This window comes from Ursus americanus, chromosome 1, assembly GCF_024610735.1.
Source record: "Ursus americanus isolate L20-20 chromosome 1, mUrsAme1.1.p, whole genome shotgun sequence".
Classification (NCBI taxonomy): domain Eukaryota; kingdom Metazoa; phylum Chordata; class Mammalia; order Carnivora; family Ursidae; genus Ursus; species Ursus americanus.
Genome location: NC_142127.1, coordinates 48,591,004 through 48,611,844, shown reverse-complemented (window position 1 = coordinate 48,611,844; position 20,841 = coordinate 48,591,004). Strand labels below are relative to the sequence as shown.

Sequence of the window (20,841 nt, the reverse complement as noted above, 5' to 3'; positions counted from 1 at the left end):
GCATACTTAGGAAGAAAAAGAGTCATAATCAGGAAAGGGTGTGCAGAACATTGCTGAGGTGTGGGCAATCCTTTTTGCAATCTCAGTAGTTATGTGTGGGTTTCCCTTATAATAATTCCCTACACTGCCCAACTCTGTTTTAAATGTTTTTTTTTTTTTCTGTAGGCATGTTACATTTCAGAATTTTAAAAAATGTAAAAACAAGAACAACCAAAATCTCCTATCTCTCCCATGTGAGCTTTCCCAGGTATGGAAAGGGAACAGTTAGGGGGCGGAGACACCTTTCTCCTTTCTTTGCCTGGCTGATTCTTGATCCCCCCTTCAGTTCTCAGCTTTGGTTTAAGCCTATCTGGCCCTTCTTCACTCCTCTGAGACCCAGTATCCTGGTTGGAGCTCAGATCCAGTGCTCACTCTTATTAACACTTCAGTCAAAGGACACTTGATTTTGGAATTACTTGTCTATTTCCCTCTTGGAATGTAAACTTCACAAGGACAAGCCTAGATCCTGCTACCTTGTATACCACCAGCGTCCAACATAGTTCCTGTCACTTGGTAGGTGCTCAGTAAATATCTGCTGAATATCTAAATAAATGAGTAATACGTGTGCATTTCACTCTTTCCCAGCCCTCTCTGATTTAAGCCAATACCTTTTCTTCTGCTAAATACAGTTTTTACCAGAAGCTGACAACTGGAGTTTTCTTGGTCATTTTAGGAATTCTAGTGACCTAACCAATATAAGTAGCAAGAAACAGGAAACTTGTAGAAAAATGAAAACTGGAGAAAAATCTTAGCATGGTTCTGCATATAGTCATATATTTTTTTTCTTATTTACTTTTGGATTGTGTCTGTCTTGCATCCCTATAGTACTTAAAATTGATTATATTTAATTTGGGGAACACACTTGTGTCAGGTTCTCACATGTTTAACATCTAAATGACAGATTACCTTTTCCTCTCAGACTACTTATACTTTCTTGGATGTGGAATGGGTGCTAAGTCAAGATGCGAGTCTGGTTGATTTGAAAGCATTTTTCTTCCTGATTATATACAAATAAAAAATTAATTACTGCTCTACTAAAGACACTATTTAAAAAATGAAAAGACAAGCCACAGACTGAGAGAAATATTTGAAAAATATATCTGACAAAGGACTGGTATCCAAAATTTACAGATAATTCTTAAAACTTAACAATAAGAAAACAAACAACAATTTAAAAATGGGAAAAAGATCTAAACAGATACTTCACCAAAGAAGACATAAAGATGGCAAATAAGCATGTGAAAAGTTTCTTCAAATCATATACCAGGGAAATGAAAATTAAAACAACAGTGATATACTACTACACACCTATTAAAATGGCCAAAATCTAAAACACTGATAACACCAAATGCTGGTGAGGATGTAGAGCAACAGGAACTCTTATTTGCTGCTGGTGGGAACGCAAAATGGTACAGCTATTTTGGAAGACAGCTTCTTGCAAAGCTAAATGTACTCTTAACCATATAATCTAGCAATCACACTCTTCGGTGTTCACCGCAAAGAGTTGAAAACTTATATTCACACGAAACCCAAACAAAGATGTTTACAGCAGCTTTATTCATAATTGCCAAAACTTGAAAGCAACCAAGATGTCCTTTAAAAGGTGAATGGATAAACAATCCACACAATGGATAAACATCCACACAACAGAGTATTTTCAGCAATAAAAAGAAATGGACTATCAAGCCGTGCAAAGACATGGACGAGCTCAAATGCATATTGCTAACTGAAAGAAGGCAATTTGAAGAAGCTATGTACTGTATAATTCCAAGTATATTCCCATTCTGGAAAAGGGAAAATTTGTAAACAGTAAAAGAACAAAACCAACCAAACAAAAAACAACAACCCCTACCCTCTCCCCACAAATACAGGTTGCCACCGGCTTAGGGGGAGGGAGGGAAGGATAAACAGGTGGAGCCATAGGGATTTTTAGGCAAGTGAAACTACCCTGTATGATACTGCAGTGGTGGATACATGTCAATACATTTGTCAAAACTCAAACTGTACAACACAAAGAGTAAGCCCTAATGTGAATTCTGGACTTTAGTTAATAACATATCAATATTGGTCATCATTGTAACAACTGAGCCAGGTAATGCAAGATGTTAATAATAGGGGAAACTTGGGGGAGGGGAAGACATAAAGGGGTATATGAGAATTCTGAACTTTGTTCAATTTTCTGAAAACTCCAAGCTACTAAAAAAAAAAAGTTTATTAATTAAAAAAAATGTATTACTCCTAATCTTGGAGAACCAGTAAAAGTAAAAAGAAAACCTCCCCACTCCTCACTGCTACCACTATACAACTGTATGTTTAATTTTAAAGTTGAAAAGAATCCTTTAAAATAAAACAAACTAGGCAGCCAAGGTTAACAGGGCAGTCTACAGAGTATGTGCTGTTTCAAATACATCAAGTAAGAAAAGAATTTAAAAATAAAATTCCTCTCAGCACGTTTTATAGCCATGCCATCAGCATCCCATTCTGGAAGCCAAGGACCCTAACTCGCCTCACACACCCCGCCTCGTGCTGTTTGGCAGCTGCGCTCCCGATGTCCTGGGTCAACGCCAGAACCTCACTTGGCATCTGCAAAAAGTGCATCCTGACCTGACACACTCAGGAAAGCACCGGAAAAGTTCCTGCTGAACTTTCCTCGGATATGTTTGCAGTCACAATCTAAGCAGAAATAATGGCCCCAAACTATGCAACTTCATAATGTGCTTTAATGAGTTGCAGGAATGAGAACAGACTGTCACAAGGCTTCCCTGACCATGTGGCCTCGGGAAGGGTAGCTGACAACCGACCTCCTGGGCTGTGGCCACTTCCCCTCCAGCCTCAACTCCTTAGGCAGGGTCAGCATCTTGCCGCCTCAGCTGGTGGCGGTACTGACCTATGTGGACTGCGTCCCTTCTCCTTATCACCAGACCCCCAAATTGCAGGGAAAATGAGGTGCCAAAATGAACGATCTCCTCTTGGTAGTTAACCTACAAAATTCCTTCTAAAAGTCACAATTTTGGACAGAAGCCTCAGTTAGGGTAAACTGCCACCACTGCCAGCCAGCACTCTGTTTGTATTCTTCAAAATTACAAAATAAAGCTGAACAAAAACAAGACAACCCCAAATCCAGATCTGGTAAAAAAAGAAAAGTCTTTTAAGCAAAAGAAGAAAGGTATATGATTAACATAAATCAGGCTAAATTAGAAATGAAGTTTGGGATTAGGAGAGCTATAATCTCCTCTCTTCTTTCTCTTTCCGTCCTCTACCCTCATGCCCACAAGCCTCAAACCGTGCAATCCTTATGCTGGCCTTGCCTCAATTCTTTTGCAAAAAACCACAACACAAACATTATGGTGATGACATACATATTAGAGATCCGTGCAAATATTCAGATCTGGTGGGGTTTAGAGCAATTTTGCATTAAGGGAGGCTGGCAAAGACTGGCAGAGTTTATAAAATAGAAACATCCTTTAAAAGCAACAATTCCTAAAATTTTAGAAATTGAGACACTTCATGAAAATCTGGAACACTCCCCTCCTCCTCCTCCTCTACAACAAAGTAACAAGTAAATGTAACTTTGTTCTAGACAACCTCCTGAGAATTTAATGAGACCACTTGAGATAAATAAGGACACCAGCTTATTCCCAAACCTGCTTTGGAAAATAACATCTGCAAAGACCAAGATATTAGAAATACATTACACTCTCTAAGTGTCTTATTTCACTTCCTGGCCTGTGGGTGATATACAGTAGGTGCTCAATAAGTGCTTGTTGAATGAATAGAAAACCATACATATACAGTTCACTTTTTCTGCTTCAGTGTAGAGTCTCAGAGATAGGGGACATCTGGAGCAGTGGTTCTCAAAGGGTAGTCCCAGACCAGCAGTGTGGTGTCACTTGGGAACTTGATAAAAACCCAAATTCCCTCTCTCTTCTACTCGAAATCAGAGAGTGTGGAATGGGCCCAGTGATTCTGATGCACACTGAAGTCTGAGCAGCACTCATCAAAAAGATCCTTTAACAAGGAAGTGTTTTTTTCTATTTCCCATGCTAACGGAATAAGAATTCTGTGCCTGTAATTCCTTCACTACCTCACTGAGAAAAGCCCTGAGACAGGCTTTACCAGCCTCACGGATGAGGGTTTGCGGTGAATTCTGTGGCACCTGGGAAAGAAGAAAGGATGCCTCAGGCCAATGGAAGCCAAAAAGAGGAGGGATTCAGAGAACCAGAGAATACCCATACGTGAGGGCATAAGAGAGGCCTTGAAGGCTTGTGTGTAGCATTTCATAATAGCATCAGATGCGGGCCACAGAGGCCCGGCAGCCTTCCCTCTGTATAGGGTTTGCTTTCCATGTGCTTTCCCAATAGGGATTATGTTGCCTTTGAGACTCCGTTGTAAGAACATGCTCTCTTGGTCAAATGGATGACATGTGAGCCCTTTATGGTCACAGTGCTTGCTGTTTGGCAAGCTGCCTGTAACCCCTTCCAGACACAGGCAGGCAGTGTGAGGCAATTCTGTCACAATTCTAAGGCTTTGTCTTGCCTGAAACAGTGATCTGATTTAAAAAAAAAAAGTTCCTCCCCAAATCAAGTTCAACTTCTAGTATTATAATAGGGTGACCAACTCGTCCCCATGTGCCTGGGACTGTCCTGGTGTTAGCACTGAAAATCCCACATCTTGGAAAATCCTTCAGTTCCAGGAAAACAGAGACGTTTGGTCAACCTAAGGATTAAGAGTTCCAAGGATAAAATAGAGCCCAAGTTTGCTTTCTGATAGCTGAACCAATGCCAGAATCAGTAAGAGTTAGCAATGAGCAACAAGAAAGAAAAATAATGAAGGAGATGGCATTAGAGTAGGTAGAAGTGCGGGGCAGACAGGCTATGAAAGATCTGAAATCAGATCACTAACCGGACATCAGACACTGTCTGAAGGCTCTACCACAGCCCAACACAGTGTACTGCCAACTGTCTCCCTTTGCGAGGCCAGTGCAATTCCACTCGCTCCTCAGCTCCCTACAAATGCGCCATGCTCCATTTTTAAGACCCAATGGAGTTAAAGTGCAGTGTAGCAAGTACAATAACCTTCTGACCTTCAAAAAGAAATATGGGGGGGCCTGGCTGGCTCCGTTGGTGGAGCATGTGTTCATGAGTTCAAGCCCCATACTAGGTGTAGAGCTTACTTAAAATTTTTTTTAAAAATATGAATAATTTATATTGCTTGTAGATGAGAAGATAACCAAGGGCAGACCTACCTCACTTAGGTGAGGTATCACAGGAAAGGGTAGGTGGTCCCATTTCACAGTGGTCTCCAGGACTCTCTGCATTACGGCCCAGTGTGATAATTGTTGTTAATGATCATGTCCTGAGACACTTAAGAAGAATGTTCATTACACTTAGTATAAAAGGGAGTCATAGGTTTTGTAAAGTTTCAGCTGTCTGGAAAATGAAACTTACCCAGAATATCTCATTCACTGATGAGGTCTGTAGTCTATCCTCAACCCAGGGGCTGGAGTAATCATTTTAAAACACAAGTCAGGTCATGTCACTCCTGTGCTGAAAATGCTCAGCACTCTGCATTTCACTGAGTTTATACCCTTACTACTGTGGGCCTCAGAGCACCAATACGGGCAACCACCTGGAAGCTCATCAGTGTTAACAGAATTTTTGGAGCCACCCAGACCTACTGAATCAAAATCTTCATATGAACTAGATCCCTGGGGTGCTTGTTAAGTCTTTAAGAAGCACTGGCCTGGGGCACCTGACTGGCTCAGTAGATAGAGCATGTGACTCATTTTATTTTATTTTTTATTTCTTTTAAGCAGGTTCCATGCCCAGCATGGAGCCCAACATGGGGCTTGAACTCAAGACCCTGAGATCAAGACCTGAGCTGAGATCAAGAGTTGGGACACTCAACTGACTGAGCCGCCCAGGTGCCTCAAGCACGGAACTCTTCATCTTGGGTTTGTGAGTTCAAGCCCCATGTTGGGGGTAGAGATTACTTAATAAATAAAAGTTTAAAAAAAAAATAAAGAAGAGCTAACCCGTATCATCTGGCTCCTCACCTCCTACCATTCTTCTTGCTCTCCCAGCTCCCATCACATGGGCTTTTTTCTATTCCTCACCTATTCCGAGCTGGCTCTCCCCTCAGGGCCTTTGCCATAGATATGCCCTTTGCCTGGAATGCTCTTCTTGCAAATACTGCATGGCTAATGAGCTCGCCACTTGCAAGCCTTCTCAATGAAACCAACATTAACCACTCCATCTAAAAGGGCAGCCATCCCCCAAACCCCTCTTCCATACTTTGGCCACTCCTAATCTCCCTTGCAGTATTTTCTCCCTTGTAACACTTGACCCTTCTGACATCCCATACCACTGACTTTTGTACTATGCTTACTGTTTATTGTCATCTCCCTCTGCTAGAAAGTAGCATTGTGAGGACAGGAATTCTTTACTGTTGTTCCCTGATGTATCACACAGGCCTAGAACAGCGTTAGTGATGTATGTGGTCTGCGGACTGACTCTTGCTACTTGTCCCAACAAGATTAGTAAAGAAACTTAGAATAATTTAATTTAGAGTAAGAAATTTAGAAAAGTTTAGATCAATTTGATGTTGACACAACACCCAAATATGTGATTATGTATCTAGTACATGACCTTTGAAAAACATGGGTTTGAACTGTGTGGGTCCACTCACACATGGTTTTATTTTTCCAATAAATACATTGGAAAATTTTTTTTTTGATTTGTAACAATTTGAAAAAACTCTCAGATGAACTTCACAGTTTAAAAATAGTGAAAAAAAATCAAGAAAAATGTATTACTGTAAGAATACAGTATAAATACATATGATATACATTACATGTGTTAATCAACCGCTTATGTTATCAGTAAGGTTTCAGGTCAACAGTAGGTTATGAGTAAATTTTTGATGAATCAAAAGTTAAACATGGATTTTTGTGCAGAGGTCAGCACTCCTAACTCCTGTGTTGTTGAAGGGTCAACTATAATTCCTTTTTATTGTGTTCACAAAAGTATCTGACTGTACAAATTGGAAATTAAAACAACGAACCCAATACTGGTCTTTTAAAACAGTATAAGAAGTCTGAGAACAGGACAGTTCCTGGTACTTAGTAAGTATTAATAATTGTTGAGTAAATACATGAATAAATAAATAAAAGGACAAATGTCTAAAGAATACACTTTTTTTTTTAAAGATTTTATTTATTTATTTGACAGAGAGAAAGAGACAGTGAGAGAGGGAACACAAGCAGGTGGAGTGGGAGAGGGAGAAGCAGGCTCCGCGCTAAGCAGGGAGCCCTAAGCAGGGCTTGATTCCAGGACCCTGGGATCATGACCTGAGCTGAAGGCAGACGCTTAATGACTGAGCCACCCCGGCACCCCTAAAGAATATATTTTTGAACAGTAAAATCAGATCAAGTCTGTATATATGCCTATCAGTCTAATTAAATAATTTCACTGCTTGGATTAGTTGCAAAGTGATTCATATTATGCACTTCCTGGGTATACTGTGCTTTCCTCTTCTATGAGAAGATGAGTCAGGCTCCAATGGACCAATTAAGGACACTTCTGAGACTCTCTAAGGGGCTGAAGACAGCCTTGTACAAGCTCCACATCTGTATACTTCTTTGTATGCCTGCCCTGAGCAGAGCTGGCCTGACTAACTTTAGATTTATTCCCTGCCTCTCTCCATCCCCCACCCCACCAGACCACATCATACAACAGTGAAGTTATTAGCAGTCATTGCAAGTTACAAGGCTAACTTGTTGGATGTTAGTGGGGTTTTTTTTACACTGAAAAGATCACAATATTCTCATTCAGTCTTTCACAGAAATATAGGTTGAAATAACAGGTAATTCAAGGGAAAAAATTAAACACAAAGGTATAATCTGCTGAAATGTCTCTTACAGAATATACTCTTGCTTCTATAGCTGATAACCTTGAAAACATAAAATTGGAAAGCTTTTGCTCTTCAATCCATCGTTGCTACTTTGCAAGGTCAAGAGGAATTTGATTTACATAATGTATTTTCCTGTCTAAACCTTTCTCTCTCCCCCACTCAAAACAACAGCAACAAAATAAAACAGCTTGGATCATTTTAACTTGTTCCACTGGTATGCTATACCTATTTGGGGGTGACTAAGAGACATTTATTTTATTCCAGGATTATTAGAAACACATTGTATAACTTTTCTCTGACTCATTCAAGAGCTTCATTACATTCTTGCTTCCATTATATTTCATCATGGCTTTGGATGCTCAAGAATTCAGTTAGAAGATATAGGCTAGGCTGTGAGAAGAGAATACAGAAATGAAAAGATACAATCCCAGAGAGTTTAAAATATAGTAGATGAATGAAAATATAATGTAAGGCAGGATGTGATAAGTACTATAAGAGAAGTCAAAGGGCACAGAAAAGGGAACCATGGGGGAATCAAGAATGGAGAGGACTGGGCAGCCTGGGTGGCTCAATCAGTTAAGCATCCAACTCTTGATTTCGGCTCAGCTCATGATCTCAGGGTCATGAGATCGAGCTCCATATTGGGCTCCGTACTGGGCATGGAACATGCCAAGATTCTCTCTCTCCCTCTCTCTCTGTCCCTCTCCCCCCACACTCCCTGGTGGGACTGAAAAGTGAACAGGGAAGAAGGATAGATGGGGCAGAGAGCACTGTGTGAGCAAAGTCACAGAGGAGAGAAAGGACATACTAGACATGCTTGTTCTCTAGAATAGAGAACAGTTTGGATATTCTGAAGCACAGAATGAGGAAGAGAGATCAGTGGAAGATACAGCTAGAAAGGAAGATTAAGACCATAACAGAGATAGTCTTGAATGTCACGCCAAGAAATTTAGAGCTGATGGTGAAGAAATGGGGAGCCATGGAAGAGTATGGAGGAAGAGAATGTTTAAGATCAGAGTATGCTTTAGAAAATCTCCTCAGGTATCTGTGCAGAAGATAAGTTGAAGGAGGAAAAGAATGGAAGCAGGAAGACTACTCAGGATGCTATTTACAAGAGTGTAAGGAGAAGTAATGGTGATGGTGGCAGGCCCAAGAGAAAATCATCTAGATTGGAGGGAAAAAACAAGTGTGACAGGAAAGTGCATATGAGCCACTCATAGCAAGTCAGATGTGTAGTTTATTAGTCAGTTTGACTTTGGGGATACTTTCCTAAAGACTGGGAAAGATGACTGTAATCCAACAAGTCCCTTTAATAGTTAATTCAAAATATAATATATTTTTACTCCCTCTAAACTCCTACCAAAATTTATTGCTTTAAAATAAGAACTTTATTTCTGTTTTTTATACTTATAGATTAAATTTGCATTTATATAATATCAATAGCAATGACTACCACAGCAGCAGCTGAAATAACGTACCCTTACATGAACCAGATACCACACTGTGCTCTTTACTTATACCACCAGCTCACTGAATCCTCAGTATAACTCCTTAGCTATGAATTACTATTTCTCTCATTTTACATGTGTAAGTACTGAGATAAGGAGATGTTTCATAACTCAATTAACACTACACAGGAGAACAGAGATTTGAATCCAGGCAGGTCTCATTCCAGAATCTGTGCCTTTGGCTACTCAATCATACTTAGAATTTTTCTTTTTACATGTATTTTAAAGTAGAATGCCAAAAGAGAACAAACACCAGAACCAACAAATTGAAAATAAATAGCAAGATGGTAGATTTAAGCCAAAATACATCAATAATCACATTAAATATAAATGGTCTAAACAACCCAATTAAAAGGTAAAGATTGCCCATTTGGATAAAGACAAATGCCAATCAAATTCTTGCATAATGGATTCTGCTCCATGACACTGTCTTTTCCTAAATCTTCCTCTTTTTTTGCACACTCCTACCCCTATCTCATTGTGGCCTTATTCCTGAACACTATCTGGCTGTGTGGGAACACTGAACACTGTGGGGAAAATATTCCCTTTGACAGATTTATCATTTTCTGCATATCCATTTAGAAGTTTCTACTAGAGTACACTCATCCTCTCTTGTCTCTCTCTAAGAACTTAAGTTCCATATAGACTGAAGGTCCTAACACATTTATTGTACATTTCCCACTTTATACTGTACTATTTTGTCACTGAAAAACAGACTAAGAAGAAATTTGGAGAGACTTGAGAGTCTACTGCATATTTCTGAAAAATAGATGAGGTTGACATTAAGTGAAATCTTGTATTTTAAGTTGAAAAGGTTTCTTTCTTTGGAATGGTCCACACTGCTCTTAGAATCTTCTGGTTCATAAATATTTCTTATGATCATGATTCTATTTTATCTTCCGGAAGTACAAATAAGCCACACATTATAGCCATACATAAGCCCCCCAAATAACTTCCACCACATTCTGTAGCAAATAATTTAGGAAAGGGGCTATAAATAGCTATTTTCCAAAGGAGTGTGGTAAGATGTGTGTATTCTCGCTGAAAGAATGGTAGTGTTGCCAAAAGAGCAGAACTACTCTCTAAATCCATATTCTTTACCAAGCCCTAGATTTTGACCCAAAATGATCTACTCCACTGAAAGCTGGTCAATTGTTTATTTTTCCTTTGATAAAATGGAATTATGAAGCAGTTTCCTAATTTGAGGTTCTTAGCAGGTAAAGGGAAATAATGGCCTTGATATTCATTTTCTTCCCTCAGAGAAGTAAACTTGAGTGGCAAGAGAAGGCAGTAAATGGCTACCTTTAATACACGTTTTGCTTCCAACCTTTATGGCTGCACAAACCTGAACTTTTTGCTAACATTAGGTCATATTACTTATCTGAGTACTACCTTCTAGACAGTCCTGCCTAAAGAACTCATCAAGAAGTACACAAGCACGCAAAAGGTAGAAGGAGTATGCAGTTCAAAATGTTCTTACCAGGTTTTGTAGGGGCTCCTCTCAAGGGGTTCCATCCTGGGCAACCTGGGGCAGCATGGCATGTCCGAGGAGATGGCAGATCAGTCCCAGAAATGGAGTGCTTCAGAAAGACCCAATAAGAGAAACATTACTTTTATCTTCAGATGAAGCAGCCTTAAGAATATAGCTTCCATTTAACTAAGGGACCTTTAACCCTGATGATATGGGGAGGAAGCTAAGTATATTGGGGTCATGTTGTGAGTTGCCCCCATCTTGCATGAGAATTGAGTGGAGGTCCTCTCCTTGGGGCAATTAGTAGCAGAGTCTCAGCACCTTTTGCTTAATTCATTTATTTCTTCCTCTGAACAAGTCAACCTAGCCCCCTCTTAAATTAATTATAGTCCAGAATATAAAAAACAGCTATGTGCTGATTTTCTCCTATACCTAATTTTTATCCGTAAGAAAGAAAAAAGAAAACCTATAGGAAGGTATTAATCTACTTAACATTTCTAAGTACATCATCCAAAGGATTTTGTTTTTTTAATCTTACATATGCTCAGCAGAGTTACTGGCAAAAACTGTACATTTTCTTCATTTCATCCTTTCAACATCAAATAGTAGGCAGCAAAAATTGGATCAGACTTCAAAGCCTGCTGTGGGCTCCAAGTCACAGAGAGACGCCTCCATTTCACATATTGAATTCGAGCAGGATATCAAAGTGCTACCAAAGAACCTCGGGTCCTTACTCAAAAAGAGGCTCTAACATCTGTAGAGAGTGGAGTGCACAGACAAATCACCTCGGGGAGCAGCTAGCATTTATTCTCAGCAGCAAATTTCCAGGCTTTTGATTCTCTCTTCACTGTACCTCCCTGTCTCTCTGCTGAACCAAAGTTCTTTAGCAAGCTGGGCTTTTGTCTCAAAGACTTCAAAATATCACTAACAGTTTCATGTTTGGATGACCTGACCAAGCAGCCACAGACAGGCTTCCCAACCATTGACTTGGACAAGTCTGAAATAAAGATACACAGTCACTTCAGAATCAAGATGTCCAGCTACCTTATTTGAATGTCCTGCGGAGACATCACACCCTTCTGGAGAACACTGGGCTTGTGGATGCCTAAAAAGAAAAATGATCATTTTTAAGAGGCCTGAAATCATATTAAGAACTTAAAGAGGATTATTTTCCTCCAAAGACATATCAGAACATACTCTTACTAAGTTTCCATTATTTCCCATTCTGGTCCTCGATTAAAAGGACATGGTCAACTTAAGAAAATGCATCCTAGGGACGCCTGGGTGGCTCAGTCGGTTAAGCATCTGCCTTCGGCTCAGGTCATGATACTAGGGTCCTGGGATCAAGCCCTGCATTGAGCCTGCTTCTCCCTCTCCTTCTGCCACTCCCCTGCTTGTGTTCTCTCTCTCTCTCTGTGTCAAATAAATAAATAAAACCTTTTTAAAAAAATGCATCTTACTAAGTGTTACTGTTATAGTCACAGTCAGCCTGAGGTTCTAAGACCATAGAAGTTGCCCTTTTTAAAGTTGTATGATACAATTTAGTTCACTATTAGGCTTTCATAGACTTTACCAAGAAGCCAACAAAACTGATGCTAGGGTTGTACTTATACCAGCCAGCACACTGTAATCACTTTAATTGTTAGATAATTCAAAATAGATTCTGTAGTCAAATAAGTATGGGAAATGCTGAGTTGTACAAAGTTAAGAGGCTTCCTTACTTCAGGAATGATTTTTTACAATCACAATATTCATTTATGGATTTCTAAAGGTGGGGGTGAGGGATGGGTGTAGAGTTTCTTAAACCAATTTGACCAAGCAACTTAAAAAGTGATAACCTACTAACATCTATTAAAATATTAATTGTTTCATGGGGCAAAGTTTGGAAAAATAATTGTGCTGTGTCCCCAATTTCTAGTAATTGAAACCCACTGTATAAAAGTGTGGTAATTATTACACACTGTTAAAATACAAGCTGGCCCTTTCAGATGGACCCCAGAAGAGTGGAAAGCACTGACTAGGGGAAGAGACATCTGGGTTCTAACTCCTGTGTCAAGATCCCTGGTATCCCTTTCTCTCTCTATACTCACACACATACTTTCTCTCTCTCTCTCTCTCTCTCTCTCTCACTCTCTCTCTCCTCTCTCTCTCTCTCTCTCTCTCTCTCACACACACACACACACACACACAGACTGGGGAAATTTCTATAGTATTCTGGTTCTAGTTTTCCTCATCTGTAAAATGAAGGGATTGAGACAAACCATTCCTAAGGTCTCTTCTAGTTCTATTTTTTTTTAAAATATTTTATTTATTTATTCGACAGAGATAGAGACAGCCAGCGAGAGAGGGAACACAAGCAGGGGAGTGGGAGAGGAAGAAGCAGGCTCATAGCGAAGGAGCCTGATGTGGGGCTCGATCCCATAATGCCGGGATCACGCCCTGAGCTGAAGGCAGACGCTTAACCGCTGTGCCACCCAGGCACCCCTCTTCTAATTCTATATTAAAATTTTTATTTTTTATTTAAACTGATAAATTCATTTTCTTAATTTTCTGTGAACAATTCAGAGAGTATAAGCAATACCCCATTTAAAAAATATCACATCAGTACCTGGGGAGAGGAGACTATAATGATACATTTATTTGTGTGCGCATTTGTTTATCATATGTCTCCCACTATGGAATGTAAGTTCCAAGAAGGCAGGGATCGGATCTGCTTTATTCTATACTCTACATTAGCACCTAACCCTACGGGCTGGTATGTTACAAAGTGGTCAATGAATATTTGACAAGTTTGACAAGTTGAATGATTAAAAGAATGACTAGACCCCCAAATATGGGTCATGAAGATCAGCAATAATACCCTTAACGTTAACATTAAAGTAATGAGCTTTTATATAACACTTCATATTTTTAAAAATGCTTTTATATATCTAATGAGAATCTCACAACCATTTGAGCTAAGGGCTTTAATTGTCCCTATTATATAGATGAAGAAACTGTAGTTCAGAGTGGGTAAGGGATTTCGCCAGGGATCAGATGAATACCTGGCAGAGCTGACATTGACCCCTGTTGGTCTGACTTCAAATCCTTTGTCTTCCTCTGAAACTTGACACCCTCTATGCCTTTGGTTTGTGTGTATCAGGCCAAGGAACTCATTCCCGTCAGCCTAGGCAAGTCCCAATGGTTCTGGGACACCTAAAGGACAGATGGACTCTGAGGTCCTCCAGGAGTCCTGGCAAGGTTTGGAGACAATCTAAGGAAGAGAGTTTAGCTGTCACATTACTATGGGCTCTCTAATTTCTGCCCTACCTGCCCCAACATGGAAATGAAACCTCTTAAGAACTCTGCTTATTTGCATGGCTTTGTAGGATCCAAAAGCCAGGGGCAGTTATCTTCCAGGTCTGCACTGAGGGTCAGTTCAGCAGTTTGAGCCCCTTCTCATTCAAGCCTTTGGAAGAATCTAAGGCAGCTCAATATAAATATGTATTACTTGGTTTTATAAAAGCGGAGGTGGGATGGGTAGTGTCCATAGGCAAATAGATTAGAAAATACCTGATCAAGCAAATACTTAATTAAAGCAGATTTCTTTCCCAAGAGGCTTTCCAGAACCTTTAGCTTAATACCATGCACAATGAAAGACGACCAGTAGAAAACAATACACGGCATTTCCCAGATGTTATCTTAGAATGGCACCCTTCTCCCAGGGAGCATGTTGGAGGCCTACTGGTTCTTATAACATGCCTTAGGAAATTCTAATCTGAGCAGCCCTTATTTGAAACAAATTCCAATCTCCCTTTATGGGGCACCTAGGTGGCTCAGCCTGTTAAGTGTCTGCCTTCGGCTCAGGTCATGATCCTGGGTCCTGGGATTGAGCCCCGAGTCAGGCTCCCTGCTCAGCAGGGAGTCTATTTCTCCCTCTCCCTCTGCCCCTCCGCCTGCTCATGCATGTGCTCTTTCTCTCTCTCAAATAAAATCTTTAAAAAAATAAATTTAAAAAATGGTATAAGTTTTCTTCAAAAGTCTAACTGCCTCAACTCCTTTGCAGCAATTTATCAGATATGCTGTCTTTTGCTTCAAGGACTTGAGACTGGCAGTCAGTAATAATGCTCCATATGCTGTCTCTGCTAAAATAAGGAAAAGCACAATAATGAAAAAAATAACCAACGCTTATTGCATGCATACACATCACCAGGCACTGCTCAAAGAATGCATACATGGTCATTTCATATAACACTTCCAACAGCCATGTGAATTGGTTATATTTTTTATACCATTTTACAGGTGAGCGAACTGAGGATCAAGAAGCTAATGACTTGGTTCATGTCATAACTAGTGCATAAATAGTGCACCATAATTTGACAAAGTACAACATCTGTTCATACTAAAAACCCTCAACAAATTGGGTAGAGAGGGGACATACCTCAACATAATAAAGGTTATATATATGAAAAACCCACAGCTAATATCACCCTCAATGGGGAAAAACTGAGAGCTTTTCACCTAAGGTCAGGAACAAGACAAGGATGTCCACTCTCACCACTTTCATTCAACCTAGTACTGAAAATCCTAGCCACACCAATCAGACAACAAAGAAATAAAACACATCCAAATTGGAAAGAAAGAAGTAAAACTTTTTACTATTTGCAGATGACATGATACTACATATAGAAAACCTGAAAGATTCCACCAAAAAACTGCTAGAACTGATAAATGAATTCAGTAAACTTGCAGGATACAAAATCAATGTTCAGAAATCTGTGACATTTCTATACACCACTAATGAAGCAGCAGAAAGAGAAATTAAGAAAACAATACCAATTACAATTGAACCAAAAATAATAAGATACCTAGGAATAAATCTAACCGAAGAGGTGAAAGACCTATACTCTGAAAACTATAAAACTATGAAAGAAAGTGAAGATCACACAAAGAAATGGAAAGACATTCTATACTCATGGATTGGAAGAATATTGTTAAAATGTCCATACTACCCAAAACAACTACACATTTAATGCAATTCCTATCAAAATACTAACGGCATTTTTCACAGAACTAGAACAAACAATCCTAAAATTTGGAACCACAAAAGGCCCTGAATAGCCAAAGCAATCTTGAAAAGAAAAGTAAAGGTGGAGACATCAAAATTCTGGATTTCAAGTTATATTACAAAGCTATAGCGATCAAAACAGTATGGTACTGGCATAAAAACAGACACTGAGACCAGCGGAACAAAGTAGGAAACCCAGAAATGAACCCATAACTATCTGATCAATTAATCTTTGACAAAGCAGGAAAGAGTATCCAACAGGAAAAGGACAGTTTATTCAACAAATGGTGTTGAGAAAACTGGACAGTAACATGCGGAAAAAAAAAAAAAAAAAGAAACTGGACCACTTTCTTACACCATACACGAAAATAAATTCAAAATGGATTAAAGACCTAAATGTAAGACCTGAAACCATAAAAATCCTAGAAGAGAACACAGGCAGTAACCTTTTTGAAATTGGGCATAGCAACTTCTTTCTAGATATGTCTCCTGAGGCAAGAGAAATGAAATAAAAAATAAACTATTGCACCTACATCAAAATAAAAAGCTTCTGCACAGCAAAGGAAACAATCAATAGAACTAAAATCAACCTGTGGAATGGGAGAATATATCTGCAAATGACATATTCAATAAAGGGTTAGTATCCAAAATATATAAAGAACTTATACAACTTAACACTCAAAAAACAAATAATCCAATTAAAAATGGGCAGAAGACATGAACAGACGTTTCTCCAATGAAGACGTACAGATGGCCAACAGACACATGAAAAGATGCTCATCATTACTCACCATCAGGGAAATGCAAATCAAAACTACAATGAGATATCATCTCACACCTGTCAGAATGGCTAAACTAAAAAAATACAAGAAATAGTAAGTGTTGGAGAGGATGTGGAGAAAGAGAACCCTCCTGTACAGCTGGTGGGAATGCAAACTGGTACAGCCACAGTGGAAAACAGTATAGAGGCTCCTCAAAAAGTTAAAAATAGAACTACCCTACAATTTAGCAATTGCACCACTGGGTATTTACAAAACCCCAACCTGCAAAAACACAAATTCAAAGGGATACATGCATCCCTATGTTTATTGCAGCATTATTTACAATAGTGAAATTATGGATGCACTTGTTCATCAACAGATAAATGGATAAAGATAATGTGGTATCTATACACAATGGAATATTACTCAGCCACAAAAAAGAATGAAACCTTGCCATTTGCAATGACATGGTTGGAGCTAGAGAGTATAACACTAAGCAAAATAAGTCAGAGAAAGAAATTCCATATGATTTCACTTATATGTAGAATTTAAAAAACAAAACAAATGAGCAAAGGGAAAAAAACAGAGAGGGAGAGAGAGAGAATAAACAGACTTTTAACTATAGAGAACAAACTGATGGTTCCCAGAGGGGAGAGGGTGGGGAACAGATTAAATAGGTGATGGGGTTTAAGAAAGTACACTTGTCCTGATGAGCACTGGTGATGTACGGAATTGCTGAATCACTATATTGTACTCCTGAAACTAATACAACACTGTATATTAACTAATTGGAATTAAAATAAAAACTTTAAAAAATAGTACAGCATAAAACCTGCTGACATAGAAAAGGAGACTCCAAAGGGAAATTATTGACTTAGGCAAGGATTACCAAGAGCTCATTAAACCTTCAGAGAAATGGTTGAGAGTGAATGGGACAGTCATATGATCCCGAAGTGCCTCCACGCTGAGTCCTTTCAAGTCACAAGGAGAGCAAGGTAACAGTACATCTTAATCCAGCGCCAGTCTTAGCACCACTAATGCCTAGACAACATTGTCTTGGGTTGTGAGGCAATGTGAAGTATTTGACATTTCTATTTTTTGTTTCGGTCAAAAGCATTTAAACTTGAATATAATCAAAGCTTTAAATCTTACAGTTTACCTAGAAGACAGGGTATAGAGGGACAAGCTAAGACCGCAAAGAATCAAGCAAACAAATACAGAAGGTGAGCTCTAATCGGCTCAATCTCTTAAAAAGTCAGTGTCATGCGAAAGCGAGTATTACGTATTAAATGAAATTTAGGGACATAACAACTCAATGCAAGATGATGACATAAACTGGGTCCTGGCTTGGACAAAGAGGTATAAAGGACATTCTTAGGACAACAGGGAAATTTTGACTATGAATTGGTATTAGGTGATATTAAGGAATTACTCATTTTTATTTATTTAATTTTTTTAAGTAGGCTCCATGCCCAATGTGGGGCTTGAACTCACAACCCCAAGTAAAAGAGTTGCATGCTCTAGTGACGGAGCCAGCCAGGTGCCCCAGGAATTATTCATTTTTAAAGTGTGAGATTATTTTGAATATGTAGGAAAATTAAAAACTATAATACTGTCCTCAGCCTCCATGAGGAATCACATGCTAAATGGCAGAATCAGTGAATAGGAAGTAGGTGTCTGTTTACATATGATTCTTTCTATATTCCAAGGGCTCCTCTAGCCTCTCAGAATCCATGACTAAAGTCTTAAGCAGATTGCCTCCAGGGCTCGGCAGCTCTGCTGCTTTGCTGCAGTCAGTTCACTCAGCTGTGGGTTCAAGGGAGACAGAAAAATCTCACTCCTTACTGACAGCGCTTCCGCTGGGCATCTGCCCTGAAAAAGCCCCCCAAACAAAACTCACATCTAATTCTTTCTTAAACCCTGATCCCAATGTGACTGGATGAGGCCCGGTGCAGGCTGGCTCTCGAGTACACCGCTGCTGAGAATGCCCCAGCATCTCTCTTCTACAGCAAGGATCCATGAGGCCAGCTGGCTTTGTCATGCTGGGCTGGCAGCACTCGGTGAAGTCACCACACTCCAAAACTGGGTCTCAGCTTTAAGAGGCTCCAAAATTCAGTTTGCCAGTTCACTGAGGGGTGATGATTTTTTTTCAGAGTGGAGTTGTATTAACCAAACTCAGAAGAGTCATATTTGAAAAGGAGAACACCAGTATGTGATTTTCCAGTGAGTAGTATAATCTGGACCATACCCCCCCCCTCACTAGTTGGTTGAAATGATCTGGAGGCAGATTTATGCATTAGAATTAAAACAAAGGAAGCAGAGTACTCTTTGAGCACTGATCAATCTAGTCTTGTAACTGACCTTTTTCTACTTAAGGGTTAGAATCAGTAACGTCTTTCTTAGATGGGAGTAGAGACACACCGGTTACACTCTGGCCCTCCATTTTATAAATTTCATTTAAGTTTCTTTTTGCAGTTTTTATCCTTTGGTAAATTCTGTAAGATTATATCTTATCTTTTATCAATTATAATTTAGAATGGCTTGTAGACAAATGAAGAAACCCATTAGTTGTTCACACTTGAAAGCATATTCTAATTTCAAAACAGGATAGGTTGCTGCTAATTCATTGTGGGTTGATTTCTGTTAGCTTCCTGCTGTCTCTAGATTTGGGAGTAGTTCTCATTGTAAATTCGTGTCTTCCATGGCAGCCCTGGGAGAAAGGCTAATCAGCATAACCAAGCAAATTTGTTCCTGCTTCTTTGATAGCTCTGAAAAAAAAAAATCTGTTGTATATGGAACTGTTAATAAGAAGAGGTCAATTTCTCGTTCCCAAGCAGCAGCAGCCAATCCACCCTGCAAAATATGTGCTCAGACCAAGATATTTTAACATCGTAGGATCCCCATGAATCTTGAGGGAGGCACATTTCAGATAATTAAGTCATACAACTTTCCTTTTGGAAATTACCATAAAGGATAATAGAAAACATGTTAATCTTTGCAAATGGTTTCAATAAGTTCAAAGTAAGGTAAATAAAGACATTTAAAACATGACGTCAGAGAAAAGAACGCTGCCCTTTGTAAAAGATCTTGTGCTGACCTGAGTGTTAACAGGATTTCCATACAAACTGGCCACAGGTCAAACCCCAACTGGCACCTGAATCATTCTTACTTAGTTCTTATGCGGAATCTGAACACTGTGAGGCTGGGGGTATAAATGGGGAACACTACCAGATCTGAATGTCCCCATATTGTCACTATGCCATTTACTCTTTCCGGATCTGCATCAGCTAGGTGTCACTGCATAGTCTTCTTACTGCTTATATTTATTTAAACAGCTTTGAAGGCACAGATGATTGGAAGATAAGAAAATGTTCTACGAAGAACACAAATTATCATGTTAAGTTTAAAGGTACCCAGAATGTGTAAGATAATGCATATTGTATTACAAAACTTAGAAAGCTAGGATTTCTAGAATGCTTGTTCGTGTGTGTGTGTTTTAAGATTTATTTATTTAGTTGAGAGAGAGGAGGGGAGGGGCAGAAGGAGAGAGAAACTTCAGAGACTCTGTGCTGAGCACAGAGCCTGACGTGGGGCTCCAGCCCACAACCCTGAGACTACGACCTGAACTGAAACCTAGAGTCAGACGCTCAACCGACTGAGCCACCCAGGCGCCCATAGAATGCTTTTGTTTTCTACTCACCACAACCACAAATCAGCATTTGCCAAGCCCCCACTGAACTTCCTCAGGGTTGTGTTCATACTTCTGTGCTTTTGCCTGGGATGTCATCTCCTCTTTGGCCCACCTGGCCACTGCATCCTTACCCTTTTGCTTAGGTGTCAGCTTCTCCCAAGAGCCTTTTCTGCCCCATCCCCACCCTGGCCACCTCTTCCACTCTGGGCAGAGTTGGAGGCTCCGTGGTACGTTCTACAATCTACTAAGCATAACCACACTAAAAACTTGGTACTGTAACTAACTTATCTGGTGTTACATCCTGACCAATTGAAAGTGTCTGCAAATTCTACTGAAGGTGAGCTTTATCAAATTTTGATTAAGGGAGGGAGAGCAAAGAACAAGCCACTTGGCTTTTGAGATATCAGAGCTGT

At 39.5% G+C, this 20,841-nt stretch overlaps 1 protein-coding gene across 2 annotated transcripts in view; it reads right to left on the bottom strand.

Moving 5' to 3' along the window:
* The window catches only part of MYO3B (myosin IIIB), a 428,494-nt gene that overhangs the window by 75,201 nt on the left and 332,452 nt on the right, over positions 1–20,841 (bottom strand). For both annotated transcript variants that reach the window (XM_087861309.1, XM_087861314.1), the window contains 2 exons: positions 11,974–12,034; positions 10,939–11,038 (listed from right to left, as the gene is read on the bottom strand). In XM_087861309.1, coding sequence (XP_087717435.1) covers positions 10,939–11,038; positions 11,974–12,034 — 161 coding nt within the window. The remainder of the gene's footprint in view (positions 1–10,938; positions 11,039–11,973; positions 12,035–20,841) is intronic.